Source organism: Malania oleifera, chromosome 2, assembly GCF_029873635.1.
Source record: "Malania oleifera isolate guangnan ecotype guangnan chromosome 2, ASM2987363v1, whole genome shotgun sequence".
NCBI classification, from domain to species: domain Eukaryota; kingdom Viridiplantae; phylum Streptophyta; class Magnoliopsida; order Santalales; family Ximeniaceae; genus Malania; species Malania oleifera.
The window spans coordinates 26,994,638-27,019,955 of NC_080418.1; the positions used below are offsets into that span (position 1 = coordinate 26,994,638).

Here is a 25,318-nt window from a genome sequence, read left to right on the forward strand (position 1 = left end):
ATGAGTAATGATTTTTCAAACGTTTGTGGCGCTGAAGACGTGGCATGGCATCAGTCGCTCATGATGACCATGACCGTTTGACCATCACCGTCCATTCATTCATCACCCCTGCGTCATTTTCATGCATACATACATACATGCCTGCAGCATGTATATGTCATGTATACATACATGATGACGATGATGATGATGGAGGGCATATGAGTTTTTGTTAATTCCGGACCTCTTTTGTACCTTTGCGCCCCTCCAACAGCGTTAGGCTTGTACCTCGCAGCCGCGATTTTTTTTGGGGCTTCCCTCTCTCTCTCTCTCTTTCTCTGTCTCTCTGTCCCCTCCTCTTCTGTTGTCTTTCGATCTTCGCGGTCTGGCCTACTTCCCGATCTCTTCTTCTCTCGACACAAATTAGGGTTTCGAGCTTGAAGCACCTCGCAGCTGCTTCTCCCGGTTCTCCTCACTTTCTTTCTTTCTGCGGCCAGGTTACCTGGTTGTTTTAGGGTTTACAGATCTACCAAGGTCCGGCTTCTGTTTCTTTCTCGATCTTCAACATGTTTTGGAAGCTGACGGCTCTGTCTACCTCTTCTCCTGTGAGTGATTTTCCACCGAGGCTTTCTTGTCTCGTCGCTGCAATTTTTTTACATGCCAATTGACTTGCTGTGTCTTTGTCGCGTTGTTTGCCTTCATTTAATGTAATGGAAGTATTCTTGAGGGTCTGGTGTGGGCTTTTTGTTGCAAACGTGAATTTGGGAATTTTTGTTTTCCTTCAATTAATTTTTTAGTCGTTTAAAGTTTCCTCTCTTAAAGGATCGAGCTGAAGTGCAGTTGCTTTGATTGCTGAGTTTGTCCTTAATTGATTGGAGCAAATATGCGAACATCTTAGCTGCAGTTTCCTGTTTGAAAGCTGCACGACTACTGCATTTAGCTGCATATGGCGGACGTAGTTGTTCGTATTTTCCATGTGGATGATTTTCACTGAGACTACTTTAATTTTGTTTGCAATTTTTTGTTCTTCTCTTTAAAGCGAAAATAAATGCGGGAGAATTCCAGGCAGCCCACCTCCCAAAAAAAATAAAGAAAAAGAAAAAGAAACAGTGAGGTGTTTCTGGTTCAGTTGAGTGCATTTATTTCTTTTCTATCGTGCAAAACAAAAGAAAACCTGAAACTCAACCCCAAATATTATTTCTTTCCTTTTCAATTTTTTGTTTAAAATCCAAACGAAGTTTTAATAATTTATACATATAATCATTTTTAGTTTCTTTCTGTCCAATTTTTTTTTTCTTGATATAGGCAATGTTTTTTTAAAGAAAAAGAAATGAAGGGCACTTTAGTTGGCAAGTAAAATTTGGAAAGTTCAAGAAATCTCGTATATGTGTATTTGATTTTTGTTTTATGGGTTTGCCTAATTTGCTATTATTTGTTTTTCACTCTTTGTTCTTTTAGGTGGAATCAGTGTTGGATAAAGAAAACTTCACTTTGGAGGAGCTGTTGGATGAAGAAGAAATAATTCAAGAATGCAAAGCTATGAATAGTCGGCTCATTAATTTGTAATTTTCCTCCCCTTTTCCACTTGCACTTTGTTCATTTCCACCTTTGTATCAATTTTCGTATTTAAGTATGCATTGTTGTCTATTGGATATTTTTGGGCCACCACATTAATTTATGTTCAGTTGGAAGGTACAGCGTGATTTGGAACGTGGATTTCATGAATTGAATTTGGATTTGTGTGGATTTAGATGAATTTTGGTACAATTGTATTGCGTTTCTAAATCTAGATTAATCCAAATCCAAAGCTTTAACTCTAAGCTCCCAAACATAAGAATAGTGTATTCATATGGATGTAGACTCCATGTAGGATGATGGAAAAGATGTCTGAATGATTTCTACAACGCCCCTCTCCCTTTTGTAATGCAAGATAGTGGATGATGCTTACCATATCTTCATGTTTTCAGTCTACGAGAGAGATCCCAAGTGGAGCAGCTGTTGCATTACATTGTTGAAGAACCTCCAGAGGATTCTGAGAGCAAACGAGCCTTCAAGTATGTTATTTAGAATATGTTGAGACATTAGACAATAGCATTTTTGATGCTGATTACATATATCACACTCTTCTGCTGATATAGGTTTCCTTTCATTGCCTGTGAGATATTTACATGTGAAATTGACGTTATTTTGAAGACTTTGGTGGAGGAAGAGGAGGTATGTGCTTCACTATTAATCATGATCATCCTTTTATCGATAGTTGTGGAAGTTGATATGATTATGTGGTTCATTGTTCTTATTAGCTGTGTTTATTTTGGAATTGCAGCTAATGAATTTACTCTTCTCCTTTTTGGAGCCGAACCGACCTCATAGCCCATTGCTGGCTGGGTATTTCGGCAAGGTATGTTAAGAGTTGGTGTAGTGTTAGAAATTCTTCTCCTATTTGAGCTGAGGTTGAAACCAGTTGTATGACTTAAATTTTTGGGATTTTTTAGGTTGTTGTATGCCTTATGATACGCAAGACTATACCACTAATGAATTATGTGCAAGTAAGTAAATGCGCTTTAATTTACCTTCACATTGTGGATTGTGCTTAATCTTCTCTTGAAGTGTCACAGAATTGTAGAAAACCTAGTTCCAACTTCCAATCCCTGCATCCTATGTGTGCATTTGCACTCCATGGCAGCTGAGATTTGATGCCCTGCAAGATGTCATCTTGTTTTACCCTGAAGTGAATCTATATTGGGAGTTGAGAGTTGAGACACCATGCCTAGATCCACTAGCCTAATGGAATTTTAAAAAGTATGCTTAGCATCTGTGAGAGGTTCAGACTGACATTTCTGCTACAAGTGCAAGTTAAAATTTGAAATATCTTATGATGCAGGCAAGCATGTGAACGCATAGTTGTGATTGTTTGATGCTCAGACACTGTTTTAATTGTGTTAGATATTGAATTATAGTGTAAAGTGCTACGAGTACAAGTTAAAATTTGAAATATCTTGTGCTGTAGCCTGTAACAGTTGCATGGATAGGGTTTTTTTCCTCCATCATTTATTTTTTTGGATTTGGCTATGCCTACATTGGAGGTGGACGTGTTGCTTGAGATACTCTTTTTCTTGTTGGATGCTTGTATTTATGTCTTCCTATTCATAGTACAAGAGAACTGTTCTTATAAATTTTGGTTTGCTAACTAAGTTTGACGTGATTTATTTGCTATTGAGAGCTGTAAAAGTTTGGACAAGATAAACTGCATTTCTTGTATGAATGTTATGTTTTAATATTGGGGAGCAACGTTTTCTGTTTTGACTTGTGGCGCTCCTGCCAGCGCATGCAAAGGCTAGTTTTGTATGTTATGGTTCCTTCACATGGTGTTAAAAAGGCATGATATATGTATAATTAGGTGTTTTGGTGATGACCTGAAGCTTTGATTAGAAATTAGCTAGGATTCTACTTACTGTTGATGTCTTATTGGCTTGCAAGTCAGTAACAAGAATCCTATATAAACAGCCAATAACACTCCATTTGCAGCTGATGATGCGAACAAAACTTACTGTGATTAATCTAAAGTGCTGGATTGTTGGTTTCGACTGTCAAAAGATCATTTTTAAATTAAGGTTGATAAACTGCGAAGCTATAGGTCCATAGTTTCGCACATTAAGGGAAAAAAAAAAATTACATTGTGGTGCAGTGAACTTTTTGTGCATATTTATAATTCTGCTAATGTTAGTAAGCTTCTGTTACTCTAAGCTTCTGGCTCAGTGGGCTAGATGTGGGTGTAATACAATGCATTGGTGCTGTGGGAAATGATGGCGTTTATTGATTAACCTCCTTTTGGTCCAAAGTAAAATCGAATTGCTAGGTGTTTAAGACAAAAAAACTCTGGCACTTAGAAGCAAAATCTTAACCCTGTAGAGCTCATGTTTGGGTCCACAAAACTTAGAGATTTGAATAGTCTTGAGGTCTTTACAAAGCTTTCGTTGTTTCATGCCAATGCATATGTGCCTATAGAATTATGTATCAATATAGAAGCTTTTCATGTGTTGTGGCTTTGTGCCTGGGTGATGTGCGCTTATATCTTCAGATGTAAAAACCTTCCCTTTGTGTTCTCTGGAGGCTTTATGCTTTATAAATTTTCAATTTTGTATCATGGGTCTGGTGGACTCTCGGACATTGTCCACAATGTGCTGACTGCACAACTAAAATAGATATCCTTCATATTGAGTGCTTGTAGCATTTTTATTCATCTCATTCCTTGTCTAAAATTATTTATCGTTTATGCTTCAATTGTGTTTTATAGGCCCATCAGGATGTTTTCCGCCAACTGGTTGATTTGATAGGAATCACATCCATCATGGAGGTTAGTTAATGGAAGTTGGCATTCATATCTGTAGTGGTCTATCCAGATACTTTATATAGTTCTGAACATAATATCTTTGGTTGACTTTTTGTATGATTTTGTTTTTTAGTCAATAACCTTCTGATGATCTCTTTATGCAGGTTCTAGTTCGACTTGTAGGTGCTGATGACCATGTGTACCCTAATTTTATGGATGTTATGCAATGGTTGGCTGATAGCAATTTACTAGAAATGATCGTGGATAAATTGAGCCCATCTGTAAGTGAATAACTCTATTCTGAGTTTTTAGGCGGTGAATTTTTTATTGAAAAACAATGGTCATATATACTGGATAATTGTGCATGCTTAGGAGCCATGCGTCATATATTTGGCAGGTTATATATTCCCAAATTTATACATGTTGCATATTGATATACCTTGCTATTCTTTAGTTTCAGCCCATAACAGATTATATTCAGGAGAATACTGAGCATTTCTTAAATTGTAAATTCCATTTTTAATTGTTGTTTTTCTGGGATGGGGGAAGACTTTTATGTATGCTTGTAGAGACTATATTAACACATTTTGTCTCGAGGCTTGTCGAGGTCAAATCTAATCCTTCCCAGTTAGGGATTGTTTGGCCCACTTTGTAGGTGGGGCTATTGAGATGTGCTGTAAAGCCTGGCAGGAGGCAGTCCAGCCTGCCTCCACCCCTCACTTTCCCATGGGGGGAAAAACTGCAAAAGAAAGGATCCTGCATTGTGTAAAAATTTGTTGCAACAAGTACATGTGGTTTATTAGTGTGCCCTTTTGAACTTCTGTTGCTTGCTTCTCATCTTTGCAGTTCAATGATTTGGTGAATAAATGCAGTATCTGATAAGTTTCTTTTTAAATGGGTCAGAGTCCTCCTGAAGTTCATGCTAACGCAGCAGAAACACTGTGTGCTATAACTAGAAACACACCATCAGCTCTAGCTGCAAAACTATCAAGCCCAAGGTTTGTACAAACTTAATTCCTCTTTTCAACATAAAAGTGTTTGGTTATCACTTTTTGGAATGGCACTGCATATTTCTTAAATGGTTTTGTAATTTTTATTGTGTGCAGTTTTGTCGTAAGGATATTTGGTCATGCATTGGAACATTCACATTCAAAATCTGCCCTCGTCCACTCATTATCTGTGTGCATTTCTTTATTGGATCCAAAAAGATCAGCTTCTCCCTTGATTCATTCTATTCGGAGTCAACACATGTATGAGACACCCATCCTTGTTAATCCTGAGACTGTTGGTGCAATGCTGCCTCAACTTGGTGAGTATGTAGATATTTGTTGTTGTAGGTTTATAAAATTGTGTAAAAGTTGTTTTGATGTTCGTACATGTGATTATTCCCCTAAGTTTCGTGTAAATGTTTATTCTTATGTTGGCTGCTTCTTGAATCTGATGTTTTTAATGTGGTTAATTAAGCATCTTCATTATCCATATATTCCACTGAGCATTTATATTCTAATGGACAATATGACTTTCCTTGAAATGGATGCATGCTGTGTTGGAATTTATTTGTCTTTTCAGTTAGTTAACCTGGAAGATATATCAGGATTGTACAATTTTAGGGCTTGTACAATTTTAAGGCTTATATAGTTTTTGGAAAACATTTTTCATTTTCCTTTTTTTAGTTTTCTAAAGAATTATAAAAAATTTAGCTTTCTTTTTAGTTTTTCAAGAGTTGATTAAAAAGGTAGAAAATAAAGAGTTTGTTTAAATGCATAAAGAAAATTTTCATTTCTTATTTTTAGATTTCAAAATATACAAAAATACAACTTGTTTTCTTTTTTTTCAAAAATTATATAAGGTAATATTTGGGATCATGGATTTTGGAACTCGAATTTGAATTTGTGAATTTAGAAGAAACTCTATGCATAATCCACACAAATTAAAGTCCAATCTCCAAATTCCATGCTCTCATAGCTAAGTAAGAGTTAGAAATTTAGAAAATAATAAAGAATATGTTTTTAAATTTTCTATACAAATTTGGAAAACTGGAAAACAAGGTGGCATTTTTGTAATTATTTGAAAAATTAGAAATAAAAAATAAACCTATTTCCATAGGAAATAGTGCCGAAACTGTTGATTTCTGTTCATTTTTTTTCATGCAATTGTTGTAAAAATGAAAAGTAAGTTAATTTTTGTTTTGTAATTATTTGGAAAACTAAAGTGGAAAATAAAAAAATGTTTTCCAGAACTAAATGGGCCCTTAATTTTTTTATTAAATGGTCTTATTTGTCCCATTAAGGATTATCTCTCATCTCACCAAAACAAAATACTGAGGTGGTATCTGATATTTAGTTGTCTAGTACATGAGTATAATTTATTAATTTATAGCCATTGAAGACCAATACTTTTCTTGACTTTGAATGGTGGAAAGAAAAAGCAAGAACTCTATGCCCAAAGGCTTCAGGCATAATTGACTTTGGGCAATTTTAGGCATGTCATCAGAGTGTATCGAGTCAGTGTAGGAATCCTTTTTCTGATGCAGCAATGCAATTTTAATCATTATCTAAATGAAATTCCGGATAATTTATTTCTTCCTTTCTTGTTACTTGTCCATTTAGAACCATACACCATTCAATAAAAAATTCCTGTAAGTCCTGTAGTATGAGGTTTCGCTCTAGTGGAGTTGAATTAGAAACTGAAGATTGGGTGAAATGTGAATCCAACAATTTGGTTCATGATATTCTAGAAGAGGTTCTCTTTTGTTGTGGTCTCTTTTCCTTTTTGGGAATTTGCAGGTAGGTCAGTTAAACCAAAACAAGACGCAACAGGCTGTCTGCTCCAAGTCGTAGAGTTGTGCTATTTTGCCCTTTGAGGGTGACTGAACTCCACCAAGAGGTTTTTTCTTTCAATTTCGCCCACCCATTCTGCTTGTGTGCCGGAGGAATGGGATTCAGACTCATGATACAATCTTGAATGTTGATTTGGAAAACAAATGACTTAATCTTCTCAGCCATACCTCCAAGTTGTTGATTGGAATTTGATGTGTTGTTGGTTGCCCAAAGGGCTATCTGATCCAATCTACTGCATAAGCTGTAGAGCACAGTGCGCGTACTCTTCCTCTACGAGTGACGGAGTGAGACTATCAAAATCTGTGGATCTCCCATGCGTTCAATTTTCTCTCTACCTTCGAGAGCTAGAAGTAGAAAGAAAAGCATGATATGGGAATTTGGAATTCTTCTGAAATGATTTTTCTATTCCGGATATTGTATTCCTTTTAAGCAGCTGACATAATTTGGATTTGGAAAATGGTTTTTCTAAAGATAAGGTCAAAATGAAGTTTGAAAAAAATGTGTCTAGTTTCTTAGTCTCCGTTGTAATTGGTCAGAGGTATTAAGTTCTACTTGAACCCATTGTTGGGGCTCATATCTTGGTTACATCAAGAGGATGGCCTCCTATATGCTTTTTCAATAGAAGTTGCTCAAAATGATCTACAAAGAAAAAGGTAATTTTCTAAAGGTAATTTTATAGTGATATCAATGCTACTAAAATTTAAATTGGCGAATTTAAACAACCTGACAACCTAGAATGCATCCAATTATCTAGAGACAATTGGCAGTCATCATTGAGGGCTGCAGTATGATGGCAAGCTAACGTTTAGTCCCCAATTAACCAACTTTATTCTGTCCAGAACTGTTAGTGGACCTCCTAGGCTATGGAATAATCTGTATCCTAATGAAGATATTGATTTTTATTTTATACATGTATATATTTTTTGAGTAGGGGTTTCAAATGTTGTTATGCTGGTGTTTTCTTTTTCTTCTTCTTTTTTTTTTAAAACCTTGTAACTTAGAAATTATATGGTGGCCAACTTTTGTTATGTGGTTTTTGCTCGAGGCATTGCTCAGTAAATTACCTTGGAGGTTTCATCTGAACAGTTATTATCAAAGTTTTGCATCTTATGGTTCAGGTAATTTGCTTACACTTTTGAATGTGTCTTCTGACGAGAAGATTTTGCCTACAACATATGGTGAACTGCGGCCTCCTCTTGGGAAGCATCGTCTAAAGGTTCATGTTCCTTTGAAAGCTATTTTTATGTGTTGTTTCCATATATTTTATATATGTACTTTTTTTTGATACTAACTTTGGTTATATAAGAACTGCTTTATTCTGAGTTCTGGTGGACTGTTGTGGTGGAGATTAATGATGAATGCTTCTGTTTGTATGAACTGTTGGGTTCAGAGTTGATAATAGCTTGGTTGATTATGGGAATGTTCTCCTGGATTGGTTGAGGGATCATATAGATGTCCTGGTGTCTCTGATGACATTTATTCAGAGCTGAAGATTTTTGAAGGGGACAACCACTTGATGGACCAGAGTAGGATGATAAAAACTGTCAAAACTTGGGAACACCATAATGGATGACATTTGGAGTGTTCTGCAATGAAAGTATAATTTTGTAATGAATGTAGCAGATCAGTTTTTGATTTCTACGAGGGCCGGTGCTGTTGTTCCTTGCATTCCTTTTGCACAAGTCCTTTTTTCTCTTGAACACATTTTGTAGCTAATTTATATGTTAGGATGAATTTCTTGGAGCTCTGTTGAATGGGTTATTATCTGGTTCTGGCATTATTCCTATTCTTGATAGGGCTCAGGATGTACCTAGGCCGTGGGATTCAAGTTCAAAAGATAATGTTCAATATTTGTTGGCTGACTGAGCGGTGGGAAGGATGCTAGGGACCCACTGGCACTGTTAGATGATTTGAGCACAGAGAATCTGACTGGGCAACTGAACTTGGTTGGTTCTTTTACCTATGGAGCTAGAAAAGGGAACAAGGTGGGGTTAATTCTTTAGAATGAAGATTTTGAGCTGGAACATTTTGGGTCTAGGTGATCCTGAGGAATGTTGTAAGATGGCAAGTGATTTCAAAACTTATCCAAATGGATTATGAGTCAAGAGTCAAATTAGATGTGGTGGGTGTGTTGTTGGTTGGTAGTATTTGGGAATCTAGACTTAAGGATTGAGAATTTTTGCCTGCTAGTGATTCTGCATGGGATGTCCATATTATCTTGGACATTAGGGTTGTTTTGTACAGTCAATAAGCTTGTGCGTCTTTCTCTACGTCTGCTCAACTAGTGGTCGGTGGTGGGAGCAGTGGTGGTTCACATGAGTTTATGGTCCTAATTGTCCTCATTTTAGAAGTTTACTTTGGGAGGAATTGTTTGTTTTGTTTGGGATTTGTTCTCCGGGTGGGGGTAATTTTAAAGTCATTTGTTTCTTTTGTGGTAAATTAGGTGGGGTCCTTAATTATCCCTTGCATGAGGGGCTTTGAAGAGTTTATTGGAGATTGTGATTTAAGATGTATAGAGCTGAGTAATGTTTTGTTTCCACTGCAGGTGGGCAGTCCGTTGCTAGTCGCATTGGTAGATTTTTGGTTACAGATGAGTACGAGGGTGCAATTCCTAATTTGTCTGAGGAAATTTATGTAGGGTGGTATCAGATTATTATCCTGTAGTTCTTAAGTCTAGTTCAGTGGAGTGGGGACCACCTCTGTTCAGGCTTGAGGATATATGGCCAAGTCTTCCTGGGTTTGTTAATTTGTTTTGGAATTGGTGGGGAGAATGTTTTGTGGAAGGTTGGGAACTTGGGAAGGTTTTCATTTTAAGTAGAACTTGAAGTATGTTAAGAACAAGGTAAAGGTGTGGAACAAGGAGTCTGTATGAAAATAGGTATGGAATGATTAGATGTTTGAGGATTTGGGCATTAGGATGTCTTTAGGAGATTAAGGATCAGGTTGGACTGTTGGAGGAGGATGGGAATTTAATGGATGATGTGTGGAGGGTAGAGTTGTCAAAGGAGTTTGATTAGCTTCTTTTGGAAGAAGGAATGGTTGGGTGGCAAAAATCCAAGTTTAAGTGGTTGAAGGAAGGAGATTGTAACTCTAGAATTTTTCATATGATTCTTAATGGCAGAAATTGAAGATTTACATTATTAAGGAGTTGGAGAATGGGGTGGGTGGGGTGGTTATAAATCTAATTGTTAATTATTGATGAAATCACTTGTTCCTTTAAGCAGTTGTATTTGGACTGGGATGCTATTTGGGTCATGATTACAGGCCTTAATTTTTCTCTTGTTTTGGTTTGGAAAAGTTAATTGTATAGAGAGATCTTGTAGACGAAGAGTAGTTACAATGAGTGGGAGTGGTTATTCAACTTTTTTATTACCTTGGTGCCTGGGAAAGATGAATTGATCATAGCGAAACATTTTCAGTCCACTAGGTGAAGAGTGTATAGGATCTTAACAGAGGTATTGGCAAGCAGACTTAGTGGGGTTGATGGTGACATTATTGCCTAGTCTCAAAGTGTTACTTTAGGGGCTTTCAGATTTTGAATGCTGCTTAGGTGGCTAATGAAGTTGTGAAGATGTTAACCACAATTATAAGGGAAAATTGGTTTTGAGCAAGTATTTGATCTGGTTCTTTAGAGATTCCTCGATAGGGTGTTAAATATGAAATGTTTTAGTTCTATTTGGCAGAAGTGAACTAGGGGTCTGTTCCTGAATCCTTGGTTTGTGCTTTTAGGGGGTTCATCAAGGTGAATATTTATGTTCTTCCCTGTTTTTGCTATTATCGTGGATGTTTTGAGTAGGATAATTAGTTGTGGAGTGGAGAGAGGTACAGTGGAGGGTCTTGTTGTGGGTTCTGAGGAAGTGCTTGTTTCACATTTACTATTTTTGGATGATACTATTTTTTTCATCTGCTGATATAACTTTTTTTGCCAATCTGATAAATATTTTGCAAGTTTTTGAGTGTCAGGATTAAAGATTAATCTTTTTAAGAGTGGATCAGGAGGTATCAATCTAGAAGATGGGTTTTTAACCCAATTTGCAGATGTGGCAGGGTGGTTTGTCCATAGTTGGCCCATTTTGCACTTGGGTGCTTCTTTAGGAGGTAACTTGAGTGCTGTCATTTGGAGTTCTATGAAAGGTGGCCAGGAGATTGAATGCTTGGAGGGATATTTTTTAAAAAAACCTTAGGAGCATTTTTACTCGAGCTTCTTTTATCTTCTGATCCTCGTTGTTTCTTTTGTTTTTTTTTTTTTTCAGTCCGTCCATGGGTTGAAGAAATTGATGAGAGATTCTCGTGCTAGTTGGGGGGGGGGGGTGTTAGGTTAGTAACTTATTATAAGAGGGATCATTTGGTTAGTTGGTATAGGGTTTGTAGATTGGTGTGAGGGTGGTTTGGATATAAGAAATCCAAGTGTCCATATACATTGCTTTGTTGGTTCATTGGTTATGTTGTGCTCCTTCAGAGCCAAAATTCATCTGGCACGAGGTAATTTGCCACAAATTTTGGATCTGACTGAACAATTGGGATGCCAAAACGGGTATTAGTGCCATTTGTGTGAGTCCTTGGAAGTTTATTTCTTAGATTTTCCATATTTTTCCTTGCTTGGGCAAGGTTTTGCATTGGTAATTGGAAGCAGGTTTATCTCTGGGAGGAACTTTGGACTGTAATTTGTTTTATGTTGCTTATCCTTATCTTTTTGGCCATTTGAGTTGTTATAATGCTCTTATATCTACCTTCTTGGTTTTTGAGTGGAATTTCTTGGAATTTTTATTTTTGAAGCTGTCTTAGTAAGAGAGACAGCTGATCTTGTTCAGTTGATAGAGGTGCTGTACTCTTTTCATCCTTCAAGACATGATCGAGGAGTTTGAGTTTGGGCTTTGGATGGCTTGAGGGTTTTTTCTGGGATATATCATCTTGGCCATTGTTCTAGTAATTGTCAATTAGATTTATACTCTCTAGTCTCTATGATCTGGAAAGCTAAGGCTCCTTCCAAAATCAAGGGTTTTATTTGGGATGTGCTTTTGAATAGGATTAATACTAATAATTGTATTGGGCTACAAGACTCTTTTAAGCTTTGTCTTCATATATATATATATATATATATATATATATCTGGTGTTTTCAAAGTAGTGAAAAATTTGAATATTTATTTTTGCATTGTTCTTTTCCATGATGTATTTGGAACAGGCTATCTTGTTTTTTGGAGAGCATTGGGTGTGTCCTTTGGAGAGGTGGTTGTTTTTTTTTGTTTTTTGGAAGTCAGGAGCAGAAGATATTTTGGAGTTGGTGCTACCTTTTCTGTCGTGTAGTGTCTTTGTTTGGAATGAAATTCTAGATTTCAATGGAAGGGTAATTTCTTCTGGTTTGTTGTGGAATAGGACTCCCTTTTTTGGGCATCACTCCAGTGTTCTGCATTTGGTTTGTTTAGGCTGGTTGATGTGCAACATGATTGGAAGGGTTTGCTTTTTTAGTAACTCTTTGCTATTTATCTGCTTTTGTTTTCTGTTTTGTTGGACAACTGTTTTTTACCTGCAATGCTTGTATCTCTTTCTCTGTCTTAATATTTATTGTCAACAAACCAAAAAAAACTGGTATTATAATAGTATTTCTCTCTGAATTTGATACGCAAACAAGGCTGGATCCAGTCCCCTTTGTTTAGAGTTGGGCAAAGTTATACTAGCAGAGTTGGCTGTTACTTTTCCCATGGCCAAATGTTCATAATTAATTGGCAGTTTCCAGAAGTTGGTTTGGGGCTGGTTGCGGGATTAAACTTAGTTTGCACTGAATGCAAGCTTCTTTAATATTTGGTGAATTTTTATTTTATTTTCTATTTATTTATTTTCTAAATTGTTATATTTCCTGTTTCAGATTGTGGAGTTCATTGCAGTTTTATTGCGAACTGGCAATGAAGTTGCCGAGAATGAATTGGTTACCTCAGGAACTGTTCAACGAGTTCTTGATCTCTTTTTTGAGTAAGATGTTACCTACTTTTGGGTTAAAAAATGGCAGTGCATTCTTTAGATTGATATCTGAAAGGCTCTTGATGCCTATTGGAGAAGGATGTTGCTTCATTTAGTGACCAGCTAAATATGTATAATTTCTGTTTACTTATCTGTGTTGTTTCAATTGATGCAGGTACCCATACAATAACTCATTGCATCATCATGTAGAGAGCATTATAGTATCATGCTTGGAAAGCAAGAGCAATACCATTGTTGATCATCTTCTTCAAGATTGTGATTTGATTGGGAAAATTCTTCAAACAGATAAACATCCCATTCTTTCTGATGATCTAAGCCAGGTAGATTGATGCATTGTATTAGTAGATGGATGCCATACTTTGGTAACTCACAATTATTCAATTGTTATGATATTGTGACATGTTGCAACTCTTCTAGCTCAGTCATACTTTACCTTGTGTTAACAGTTGGACGATATAAAAATCAAGATTGAAAACTTTATGGAAACAATTTATCTTAAAAAGAAAATAGATCAAGATGTTGGCTTTAGAAATTAGCTGTTATGTTGGTTTTCTATTTCCATTTTTGACTCTGCCCTTTAATATTTTTCTGCAAAGATATTTGATCTTGTATCTGTTGGTACTACAGACATTTTTTGCCTTCATTTTGGAATTGCCCCTGTACTAATAAGAAACCTTTGCTGATCATGCAGCCAACTTTACCTGCTGCTGGAAGACGGGCTCCGCGGGCAGGATACCTTGGTCACATCACAAGAATTTCTAATAAGCTCGTTCAGTTAGGGAACAGTAACGGCTGCATCCAAGCCTATCTTCAGGTGCATATTTTTTGGCACAAAATATGTTGTATTATTCTCTTATACATATCCCTGAGAAATGTATGAAATACCTTTCTAGGAGGAATTTAAACTCTTACATAGTTATTGGAGGTGGATTGATATCCCTCATTTCTTGTGGTTTCTATAATGAATTAATTTATTCTCTGTCATGTGTTATCTTTCATAAATAGTTAGTCCATGAGTATTTTTTCTTAATGCTTTTTTGCCGGCAAACTGAAACTCCCTGCAAAATGGAAGGCTGTATGATCAACTTGAATTTGTGTTACAATGAAATCTTGCATCTTAAAACACAGAGTACACCTTTTAGACACTAGTTAGGTGTCATGGGCATTCTATTGAGAACTTTGTCGTACTTGTGGATCTGAGAAGAGAAAAAACAGGAAAGTGCAATTCTTTAAGGCATCCATGTCTAGCATTGGTGCCTAAAGTCGGAGCAACATATATTGAAACTTAATTTGCCCATACAAACTAGTGAGAGTAATTCTGTGGAATTTTGTTGAACAGTTAACTGATTCTTTTGGTCTTTTTATTTAGCATAACTTTGTTGCATCTGTGCTTTGTAGGAAAATGATGAATGGGGTGAGTGGCAAGCTACTGTTCTGCAGGAGCGTAATGCAGTTGAAAATGTCTACCGTTGGGTTTGCGGGTATGGTTCTTACTTGCTTTTACATTGAACATTAATGGAAGTTGTCTTCATGTCCAATGCGTTGAAATATTTGTTGCTTGTATTTTTTTAGCTATGATTTATATTGTGGCAGTGGTCAAGTACTCAAGCACATGGCTGAACTTTGGGCACTGCAGTTTGTTGCCTTGATATTTCAGTTTTATCTTCTTTTCCTTCTTTGAATCTACCTAACATTATAGTTGTTGAGATTTTGATTAAATGAATGGCCTTACTCAAAGATAGGTCTCTCCCTCTATTTATAATTCAAATTAAATACATTCTAATGACCATAATTCCCGTACCTAACTCTCACTTATTAACATACTAACACACTTAATAATGATAAAAGACTAAAATGACCATTAACACTCCTCAGGTTGGAGCATAAATATCATATGCTCCTAGCTTGTTACAAATAAATTTAGCACAAGCACCTCCCAAAGCTTTGGTAAACAAATCAGCAAGCTGCATTTCAGACTTAACATAAGTGGCAGTAATGAGCTTCTGCACAAGTTTCTCTTGAACAAAATGGCAATCAACTTCAATGTGTTCCGTTCACTCATGAAAGACTGGGTTGGAGGCAAATATGAAGAGTAGCTTGATTATCACTCATCAACCATATAGATTGAGAATGTGGAAAACCCAATTCTTCCAACATGTTCTTCAATCAAACAAGTTCACACGCAGTGTGAGGCAGAGCTCTATACTCTGTCTCAGCACTTGATTTGGCCATAACAGTTTGTTTCTTACTCTTATATGAAACCAAATTACCACCAAGCCCTGATATCCAATTGTGGGTCTTCAGTTGGAAGGCAACCCTAGCCCAATCTGCGTCTATATATCCTTGAATATAAGTGTGGTTCTGATCTCGATATAAGAGACCTCTCCCAAGTGCACCTTTGAGATATCTCAAGATGTGAATTACTGTGTCCTAGTTACTTGTGCTACGAGAATTCAAGAATTGACTCACAACACTTGTCGCAAAAGATATGTCCAGCCAAGTGACTGTGAGATAATTCAAATTTCCAACAAATCTCTAGTATTGTCTAGGATTAGGCAAAAAATCATCCATATTTGACACTAACTTACATTTAAGATCCGTGGTTGTATCAACCAGTTTGGATCGAAACAACCTAGTCTCATCCTACAGTTCAAGAACATACTTCCTCTGTGACAAAACAGCTCGCATGCAAGATCTAGATACTTCTATACCAAAGAAGTATTTCAACAGTCCCAAATCCTTGGTTTGAAACTTAGCCTATAGAAAACGTTTGAGGCTTTGAATAACTTAATCATCATTACCTGTAATTACAATATCATCCATATGCACAATAAGAAGGATCCTACCCAATGAAGTATAACAGTAAAACACAAAGTGATCCACTGCGCATCGTCGAAGACCAAACTCAAGTACTACAATGCTGAATTGATCAAACCATGCTTTGGGAGATTGTTTTAAACCATATAGTGCCTTCTTGAGCCGACATTCTAAACCTATCTTCCCCTGAGCAATAAACCCAAATGGTTGCTCCATATAGGCCTTCTCCTCAAGATCACCATGCGAGAAGGCATTCTTCACATATAACTAATGTAGAGGCTAGTGACAAATGGTGGCGAAGGAGGTGAACAAATGTACTATTGTAAGTTTGGCAACTGGAGAAGAAGTGTTGGAGTAATCTAAATATACACTTGTGTATACTCGTTAGCAACAAGACGTGCCTTCAGATGGTTGCTCCATATAGGCCTCCTCCTCAAGATCACCATGCGAGAAGACGTTCTTCACATATAACTAATGTAGAGGCTAGTGACAAATGGTGGCGAAGGAGGTGAACAAATGTACTATTGTAAGTTTGGCAACTGGAGAAAAAGTGTTGGAGTAACCTAAACATACACTTGTGTATACCCCTTAGCAACAAGACGTGCTTTCAAATGAACCACAAAACCATCAGGGTTGTCTTTCTCAGTGTATTCCTAGTGACAACCAACCACAAACCTGTTAGGAGGAAGAAATACCAAGTCCTAAGTATCGTTGTCCTGTAAAGTGTTCATCTCTTCAACTATGACATTCGTCCACCCAGAGTGCGCTAAGGCTTTTGAAACAAATTTTGGAAGGGCAGTAGATGATAAAGCAGTAACAAAACAATAATAGAAGGGTGATAAGAAGTCATAGCAAACATAGTTGGAAATGGATGTTGTGTACATGTGTGTTTTACCTTTTTTAAACACCAATGAGAGGATCAACATCGTTGGAAATATGATCATCATCTGAGGAAACCAAAGGCGTGGTAGCAAAAGTTAGAGGGGACTTTCTTCCTTGGAGTTGCCGTCATGAAACACTTGCAAATTAAGATGATCGAGACGATAGAAGGACTCAAACTACATGGAGATAGGTGGTTGATTATGTAAGGACAACATACTAGAATCTGGAAGATTAGGCAGCAAGAGACTCATTGAGATCAAAAGCACTTAGGGACTAAGCGTAGTAAGGTGTAGACTCAAAGAAGGTAACATCTGCAGAAACAAAGAAGCGTTTCAGCATAGGACTATGACACATTTTATGACATGAGGATCCAACTTATCCACCTTGGGAGTTAGTTGATGAACAAAGGACACACTCGAATATACGAGGAGGTAGAGAGAAAGAGGTGAATTAGGAAGAGAATGGAGTAGACAATTTACCACTAAGAATAGAGAATGACATCCTATTGATAAGATAGCAAGTAGTAAGTACAACATCACTTTAGAACACTTTAGGTACATGCATTTGATAAAGTAAGGTGCGAGTGATTCAAGGACATGCTTATTTTTCCTCTTTGCAAGCCTATTTTGTTGAGCAGTGTGGGCATAGGATGATTGGTGAACACTACCAAATTGAGTCATATAAGTAGTGAATTTAGCATTGAAATACACTTTAGCATTATCACTGTGAATTATTCGAACTAGCAAACAAAGTTGAGTCTTATTTTAATACAAAAGGCACCGAAATGACTTAGAACAATCTTTTACTAAATATAGCCAAGATATCCTTGAATAATCATTCACAAAGGTTACAAAGTACCGGAAGTCAACTAGGACACGACTCTACTAGGACCCTAAACATCATAATGGATTAACATGAAAGGGCTGGCAGCCTGTTTATTGACTCACGAAGCAAAAGGGACGCGATGATGTTTTCCCAACTGACAAGACTCACAATCAAGATTAGACACAGAACTCAAATCAAGATCTAGACGTTTCAACTTTTCCAATGAGGGATAACCAATGCAATGATGAATTTTGTGGTGTGGCAACAACAATGCAGACAATAGAGGGAGATAGCAGCTCAAAGTGATAAAGTCCACTATCTTCATGCCCTATGGCAATCGTCTTCCTCATCTTCAAATCTTGAATAATCACAAAATTAGGGAAGAAAAGAACAATTCATGGATTTAATAATCTTGCTAACGGACATAAGATTGAAAGGAAACTTGGGAATATACAAAATCAAAGGTAGAGAAATAGAAGAAGTGGGATTTACAGTCCCAATTTCCTTAACAACAACGGTGGATCCATCAGCAAGAGTAACTCAAGGTAAATTTTTAGGATAATGAAGAGTTGAGAAGAAATGAGGTATAACTACGATATGATTAGTGACAGCAGAGTCTATAACCCAAGGTCTAGGACGAGAAGTGCTGGATGATAGGCATGCTGTGGAATTACTTGTTTGGACAAGAGATGCAATGGGAAGAGAAGCTTGTTGTGATGCTTGATACTGCTGGAACTTGGAATACTCTTCCTTTGACGTATATATAGTACGTTGCCCCCCACGTGGCGCCAAAGGTGTGAAGTTGGTGGTGGCTGCATTGGCTGCCCCCAAAGGCTTGGAGTTAGTGGTGGCTACATTGGCCACACGTGAAGGTCTATCATGGAGGTCCTAACACTACTCAATAGTATGATTACCTTGTTCACAATGAGCGCATTTCGAGGATTGCCTCTACCGCGTTCATTAGGCTGTCCTCTCAAAGCCAGATGCAAGAGCTGGAGAATGTGTACTAAAGAAAGCACTAAGGACACGAGAATAAACATCAGCAAATGATGGAAACTTTGCACTACTAAGTATTTGGAATCGGACTACCTCAAACTCAGGTTTCAAGCCCATTAGAACTTGAAGAACTATTATCTGCTCCCTTTGCTTTTGCATCTCATGAACGTCAGTGGTTATGGGTTGCATGACATTAAGGTCCTCATGAATACGTTTCATCTCTCCAAAATAATTTGCAATGCTCCTATCTCCTTGTTGTAACTAAAAGTACTCCTGGATAAATCATACATATGTGTAATGTTACTAGAGTACAAAAGCTTCGCCATTATCCCAAATCTCCTTGCATGTATCTAGATGCATGCACATCCATGCAATCTAGTACTCCATTGAATTCTGCTAGAGGGAAACAATCAAGGCACCTTCTTGAATCCACACTTCATGTCTCTTCTGATTAAAAGGATCGATTAGAGCAAGTGATCTGATTTTTTAACCCTTCTAAATAAACTGAACAGCCTTAGATCACTGAACATAATTCTTTCCATCCACTTTTCAGTTGTTATCTGTGGCAGCAATGAAGGGAACATTTTTTTAGGATTCATAGACTCTATCCCAACACTCACAAACCAACAGCCATACCAATGTCAAAAAAGAGAAAAAATCAAAACTAATTGGGACAACCACAAACCAGGAGAAGCACTGAAACAACCATGAACGAGTTGAACCGCCTACAATGAAATAACACTGCCACAGCCTCACAAATCAACTTATGAACATTGCCATTGCTCCAAGAAACTCACAAAAAGCCTTTACATACACCGAACAACAACTAATGGATTAGCACAAGTGCATGGTTGATAACGTTGGATCTTTGAGCAGAAAGCATGCCCAACAGCTTGATATCATGCTCTACGGAAGGAATCAGAACATGATGGAGGGAAAAATCAGGGAAAAAGTGGCTGCAATTTCTCTCATGTGCTGGTGCGTGGGGTTTGGGACTGCAGGCAGTTGGATGGCATGTGGCAGCGCATGGGGAGGTTTTCAGCAATGGGATTTTGTAGGGTTATGTTTTAGAGGGTTTTGTTTTTGGCTATATGGTTGTGAAATAATGAAGGGTTGGTGTGATTCTGAGAAGGGGCAGCGCCAGGAGGTTGTTTTCCAGAAACGGCTGCGTGTGATAGGTTATAGATTGGATAATGCTCTAATACCATGTTGAGATTAAATGAATGACCTAATTCGAGGATAGGTATCCCCCTCTATTTATGATACAAATTAAACACATTCTAATGTCCATAAGACCCTTACTTAACTCTCAGTAGTTAACATACACACTTACTAATAATACTAAAAGACTAAAATAACCATTAACAATAATCATTATAGTTCACTGTTGAATTGTACGTTGATGGACAAACCATAGTTGTGAAGCCCAATGAATATTAAAAATTTTATTTTGGCTGTCCTCATTTCTTAATTGAACCTTATACTCCAAGTTTGTATATATTTTTTCCTATCTTCAAAGATAAAAGTTGTTCTTTGATTTTATTTGCTATTTGCAGCCGCCCAACTGCATTGCAGGATAGGATGAGAGATAGTGATGAGGATGACCTCCATGATAGGGATTATGATGTGGCAGCTTTAGCAAATAATCTAAGCCAGGCATTTAGATACAACATGTATCGGAATGAGGATGCTGAAGAGGTAGTTAGTGCCTTCAATCTTATTAATATAATATTGTGTTCATTTCCCCCTTTGGAGTCTTTTAAAATGCTGTGTTATTGTTTTTATAAACCTGGTTGCAGGATCATGGAGCTCTTGATCGTGATGATGAGGTAAGATCTTGATTTTTTCCCCCAGAAGTGGACTTGTTTTCATCTGGTTGAAAGAAATGGAAGGAAAAATAACATTAGCAAATATGAAGCACAGATGCGAAAGTTGCTATCATTATTCAACATTCATTTTTCATGTGTGCATGCTTGCATGCACAAATGTTTTTGTGTTATTTTCATTTATTAATTGTGTGCTGATCCTGCAATGTGTTTTTGATTGATAAAATGTAGGATGTGTACTTCGATGATGAATCTGCTGAAGTTGTGATATCGTCCCTCAGGCTTGGCGATGATCAAGGGAGGTGAGTTTTCAGGCCATTTTTTATTTAACTTTTATGGTTAATAGTCATATGAACATGGTGATAGGCTAAGTGGCACTTTTTTTTTTTCACTCTTTTTCTACGAGGGAAATGGTTTAATTAAGATGGCTCCTTGTCAGTTCTTTTTTACGGAAAGCCATTTCACTTTTTTATCAAACAGAATATTGCTTTCCTAGAGTTTTGTGTATGAAGTCGAGCTGGGAACTGTCAAATAGTATCCCCCCTGGTGTCCCCTTTAGTGTGCTAGTTCATCTGCTTTGATGAATGAAGCAATGATATGAGAGGCATAAGCATGTTTATTGATCCTATGAACTGGCACGAAAACAGGTTTCTTAGGGGCTGTATCGTATCATTTCTATTTCCTGTTTTCTATTTTTGTTGCAGTACAACGAAGAAACAGATTATCACGTATTTATATTTGTTGCTAATTTTCTGTTTCTTTTGTTGGTTTTCAGCTATTTTCGTAAATCCAAAAAATAAGATTGTGATTTTCAGTTGTTTTGGCAACCTGTTGTCATTTGTAACAAAACTTGAATTAGAAGATTTTTAATTATAATTATAATCAGGCACTATTTTTTATTGTAAGAATTTTAATTTTAATTTTTTTGCATTTTCATTATTTTAATTATATATTTTTTAATTGTTAATTAATTCAAGGACAAAATGAGCATTTGCTCAATTAGATTTAATTTGTTCTAGTTTTGGAATTATTAATGTTGCTAGCTTTCAGTTTTTAGTTTCTGTTTCTGATTTTTAGTTATCTTTTTTGGTTTTTATTTTGTATAATTTTTGATAGGGATACCATACAAACCCTTAATGTTTTGTCAAATATTCAGGGACAAGGCTACTGATGCCTTGTGTGTTTTTTATTTTTATTTTTTATGCTGCAAGCCAACTTACGCTATTTGATATATTGCTATCACCCAAAAATGGTATATTGCCATTTGGATTGTTGGTAAGTTGTGAATCTTGTGACTGAAATCACTTCAATATCACTCAAATAATCTACCAGATTTATATCCAATCTTAATTAGGCTTAGTTTTTTATACTTACCAAACTATCCTCTATTTTGTCATTAGTTTATTTCAAGATTTGTTTCTGCCCTGTAGTCTTTGAAATAAGATTGTTCACTGGGAGAACATATCTCAGCAATGAAATAAAAATGCATGGCAGTACCACTGTGTGTGTGTGTGTGTTGGGGTGGAGGGAGGTGGTCTGGTTACAAGTGTGCTTCTCATCTTATAAGCAGAGATAACATGATCTCAAGGTTCATTGGATGTGTACTGCATGTGGTGGTTTTTTCCAAAACTCCGAGAATTTGATTATTTTTCAACTACTAAGATGACTACCTAAGTTCTTTAGTCTCAAGAGTTGGAAAAGGTTTTCTTAATGTTTGAGATAAACTGTAAATTTGAGATTTGAGTGTTAGATAATTGGTTATTATTGCAGTTTCTAGTTTATGTGTTGGGTGGTGATTTAAAAAAAAAAAAAAATTCCATGTAAGTTTGACTCTATCATAATAATTGTATACAATATTAAACTTAATTTCATGCGAATTTGAAAATAATGGAATGATGTCATTGAAGCCAATTTGGCTAGAACAAATATGTTCCTGTCCGAAAGCTTTTACTGAATTTTTCCTTGGCTGGGCATTAGTTAAGGGTTGGATCTAACAAAAAAATTAGCAATTAAAATCTGGTTTTCGAGAAAATGGAAATTTTGGAAAGTTATATTTCTAGATGCACTTTTAATAGTGTGAGGGCAAGCAGTGCACTGTTAACTGCCTCTTTGCATGGGGTTTAAGGCTTTGCATCTGATAGCCAGGCTTCTCGTGCACTGGCATGGCCTTCCATTTATAGTCTCCATGAGGTTTTATTTTCTAAATTTGGATGTTCTAATATGCTTGCTTATAAAATGAGCTGTGGTCTAATAAGTTGAATATCCAAAGTCAATCTGAATATGAAAAGTTTGGGGTAACTGGGCAAAATCTATGAAGTTTTGGATGATTGAACAAATTCTAATCTTCTAACCCGTTGGGTGCTTCTATTAGATGGGTGAACCCGTCAACTTGTAATCCTTGGGAGTGTTCACAAGTTGAGCTGGAATTTGCATGCCCTACTTGTGTTGGATGTTTAAAACATTAAATGAATCGCGCAATTAGCATGAGTTAATTTTAGATGTTGATGGCCCCACCCTTAGTCTTGTAAGGAAATTGTGTGAGATTTTCAGTGTGGTCTATTTTTTAAAATTTTTTCCAGCAGTTTGTCTTTTTGAGCATTTAGTCATGTTACAAGGTACTGGAGCTCAAATAAAATGAATGATTCTTTGTTGCAGCAGCTTGTTCACAAATTCCAACTGGTTTGCATTCCAAGATGACAGAATTGATAATGCACCTAGGAGCACTTCACCATCAGAGACAATGGATGAAATCAACTTAAATGGGACAGCAAATGGTGGTAGCAGCAGTAGTGATGATGAGGTGGTGGTTGGGGAGGATGAGGAGCTGGCTGAAGGAAAACATTCTGTCAATGGCACATCTAGTTCCAACACAAACTTCCTGAGTGAATTTACTGGGAACAGTTTTGGGAATGGTGGGGAATGGAACCCACAGAATGAGAAGGCAAGTGCTTCTGGTGACCCGGGTTTTTTCCGTTTTGAAACACCGGACAATGAAGACCTTTTTGGAGATAGGCCGTTGCCTGATTGGGTTGCCTGGGGGGATTCAACTGATTTGCAAGTTGGAGGCTTGAGTGTGAATCCATTTGATGATCATGCCGACACCGAATATAATTCTTCCAGTCCATCTGAGGCAGCAGCAATAGTGGCACCAAGTGTTTGTTCCCCTTCGAATGGAGGGCCCTCTCTATCAAATGGTTCTTCCCCCTCTAAAGATTCTAGTGATGGGTCGGTGGCGTCCGATGGCAGCCAGAGATCTGCTGCAGTTCCATCATTGTTTGAAGAGGATGTTGAATTTGTAGGCGTAGAATTAGAGGGTACTGAGAAAGCTATGGAACAGGCTCTCAAGGAGGGGATAGTTGGGGAAGCAGGGCCATTGAAGAGGAACATAATCAAGAAAGTGTCAGATAAGGAGAGTTCTGACGAGGGTGGGGCTGGGATGAAGGAGTTCAATGACGCAAATTACTGGAGAGTTGATCAAGAGGTAGCTGTTTTGGAGTGAAGGTGGGTTGCTCCGTTTGCTTTGTTTGAATCTGACACTTTGATCCAACAGCCAGAGACCCCCATTTTTAGGCTTGCAAGGGGCTTTGCAGCAGAAAGTATGTACAGTATATTTTTGCTTCCAAATGGGGATTAGGTGGTAGGTTATGTTGTGGTTACGCCGTCTATTAATTGTTACACTTATTGTTGTTTATTATTCAAGGTTTTCTTTCTTCTTGTTACTGAGTTGTGGGGCTTCCCCATGTCCATCATATTTATATTTCGTCTACTTTGGAATCGTTCTTATTGATTTGTCCATTTCCTCAAGCAGGACTTGCCATTCTGAACCCTGGACTGGGTATAGGATATGGACTGTAAGGTGTATTGGTTTTGTCGTCTTGATTTTGATAGTTGCTGTCTTTTTTCATTTGATATCTTTTAATCATGCCTTCTGTTTCTCTTGACTTAGCTTGGGGTGTGTAGTTGTATTTACATTATGTTTGATTTGCTGAATACAGTGGGGTAGTACAGGAATTGAATGAAAATTTGAATGGAGTGATGAATAAAGTGATAAATTCAATTTTATGTTTTTTTTGTTATTTTTTATACCAAATAAGATGATGCTTTTTTGTTATTTTTTTAAAAGTTAAAAATGTGGGTTCATTTATAATAGTTTTTGCTTTTTTTTTTTTGTAAAGTTTTTCAAGCTCTATATTAAAAAAGCTAGATAATAAAGAGTGTTTAATTGTATAAAGTATTTTTTTTACTTTTAATTTTAAATTTTAAAGTAATCAGATAGAAAAAGAAAGATAACCTATAATTATATATATATAAGGTAATATAAAAAAGCATGAATTTTGGAATTTGAATTTGAATCTTTGTGAACTTAGAATAAATTTTATATATAATTGACGCATTTATCCTATATTTGGATATGTTTTAAGTTTGGAGTTGTATTGGATTTGAATAAAATGTAGTACAAAATTGTATTAAAATTTGTGTAATATCACTCCAATCCAAATCTAAGGGTCAATATTCATGCTCTTAAAAATGGAAATAGAAAATTAGAAAATATTGTGACATTTTTGTAATTAGTTGAAAAATTAGAAATGAAAAATAAAACTATTTTGACAAGAAAATAGTGTGAAAGTTATTTATTATTGTTCATTTATTTCATACAAATGCAAAAATGAAAAATTTAAATAATTTTTTAATACTTTCTTTAAAAAACCAAAATAGGAAATAAAAAATATTTTTTAAAAATAAGCGCGTCCTATATATTTTTATGGGTAAATAAACTTTCAAAAAATTTCTATTCTTATGTTTGGGAGAGGTTTGGATTTCGATATGCGTAGATTTGAATTTAAA

General features: G+C 36.5%; 1 protein-coding gene across 3 annotated transcripts; it reads left to right on the forward strand.

The window, feature by feature from the left end:
• Window positions 1-200: 200 nt before the first annotated feature.
• LOC131148655 (uncharacterized) lies at window positions 201-24,418 on the forward strand. Of its 3 annotated transcripts, none has more exons than XM_058098517.1 (19): window positions 201-584; window positions 1,438-1,541; window positions 1,947-2,033; window positions 2,118-2,193; window positions 2,303-2,377; window positions 2,472-2,525; window positions 4,274-4,333; window positions 4,474-4,590; window positions 5,213-5,307; window positions 5,416-5,618; window positions 8,268-8,365; window positions 13,015-13,118; window positions 13,282-13,447; window positions 13,819-13,941; window positions 14,526-14,608; window positions 20,204-20,345; window positions 20,447-20,476; window positions 20,705-20,775; window positions 23,129-24,418. In XM_058098517.1, the coding sequence occupies exons 1-19, from the start codon at window positions 546-548 to the stop codon at window positions 23,970-23,972; spliced, it is 2,571 nt and encodes an 856-aa protein (XP_057954500.1). In that variant the 5' UTR covers window positions 201-545; the 3' UTR covers window positions 23,973-24,418. The 3 variants fall into 3 exon arrangements, with proteins under 3 accessions (XP_057954500.1, XP_057954501.1, XP_057954502.1); XM_058098518.1 differs by having other exon boundaries at window positions 242-584; window positions 23,132-24,418; XM_058098519.1 differs by lacking the exon at window positions 201-584 and adding an exon at window positions 821-940.
• Window positions 24,419-25,318: the final 900 nt, after the last annotated feature.

Bases quoted from the DNA above. Each gene is read 5' to 3' on its own strand.
- LOC131148655 (XM_058098517.1), top strand. From the start codon at position 546: ATGTTTTGGAAGCTGACGGCTCTGTCTACCTCTTCTCCT. The intron at 585-1,437 runs GTGAGTGATTTT...TTGTTCTTTTAG, and splicing joins CTCTGTCTACCTCTTCTCCT to GTGGAATCAGTGTTGGATAA. The intron at 8,366-13,014 runs GTTCATGTTCCT...TTCCTGTTTCAG, and splicing joins TTGGGAAGCATCGTCTAAAG to ATTGTGGAGTTCATTGCAGT.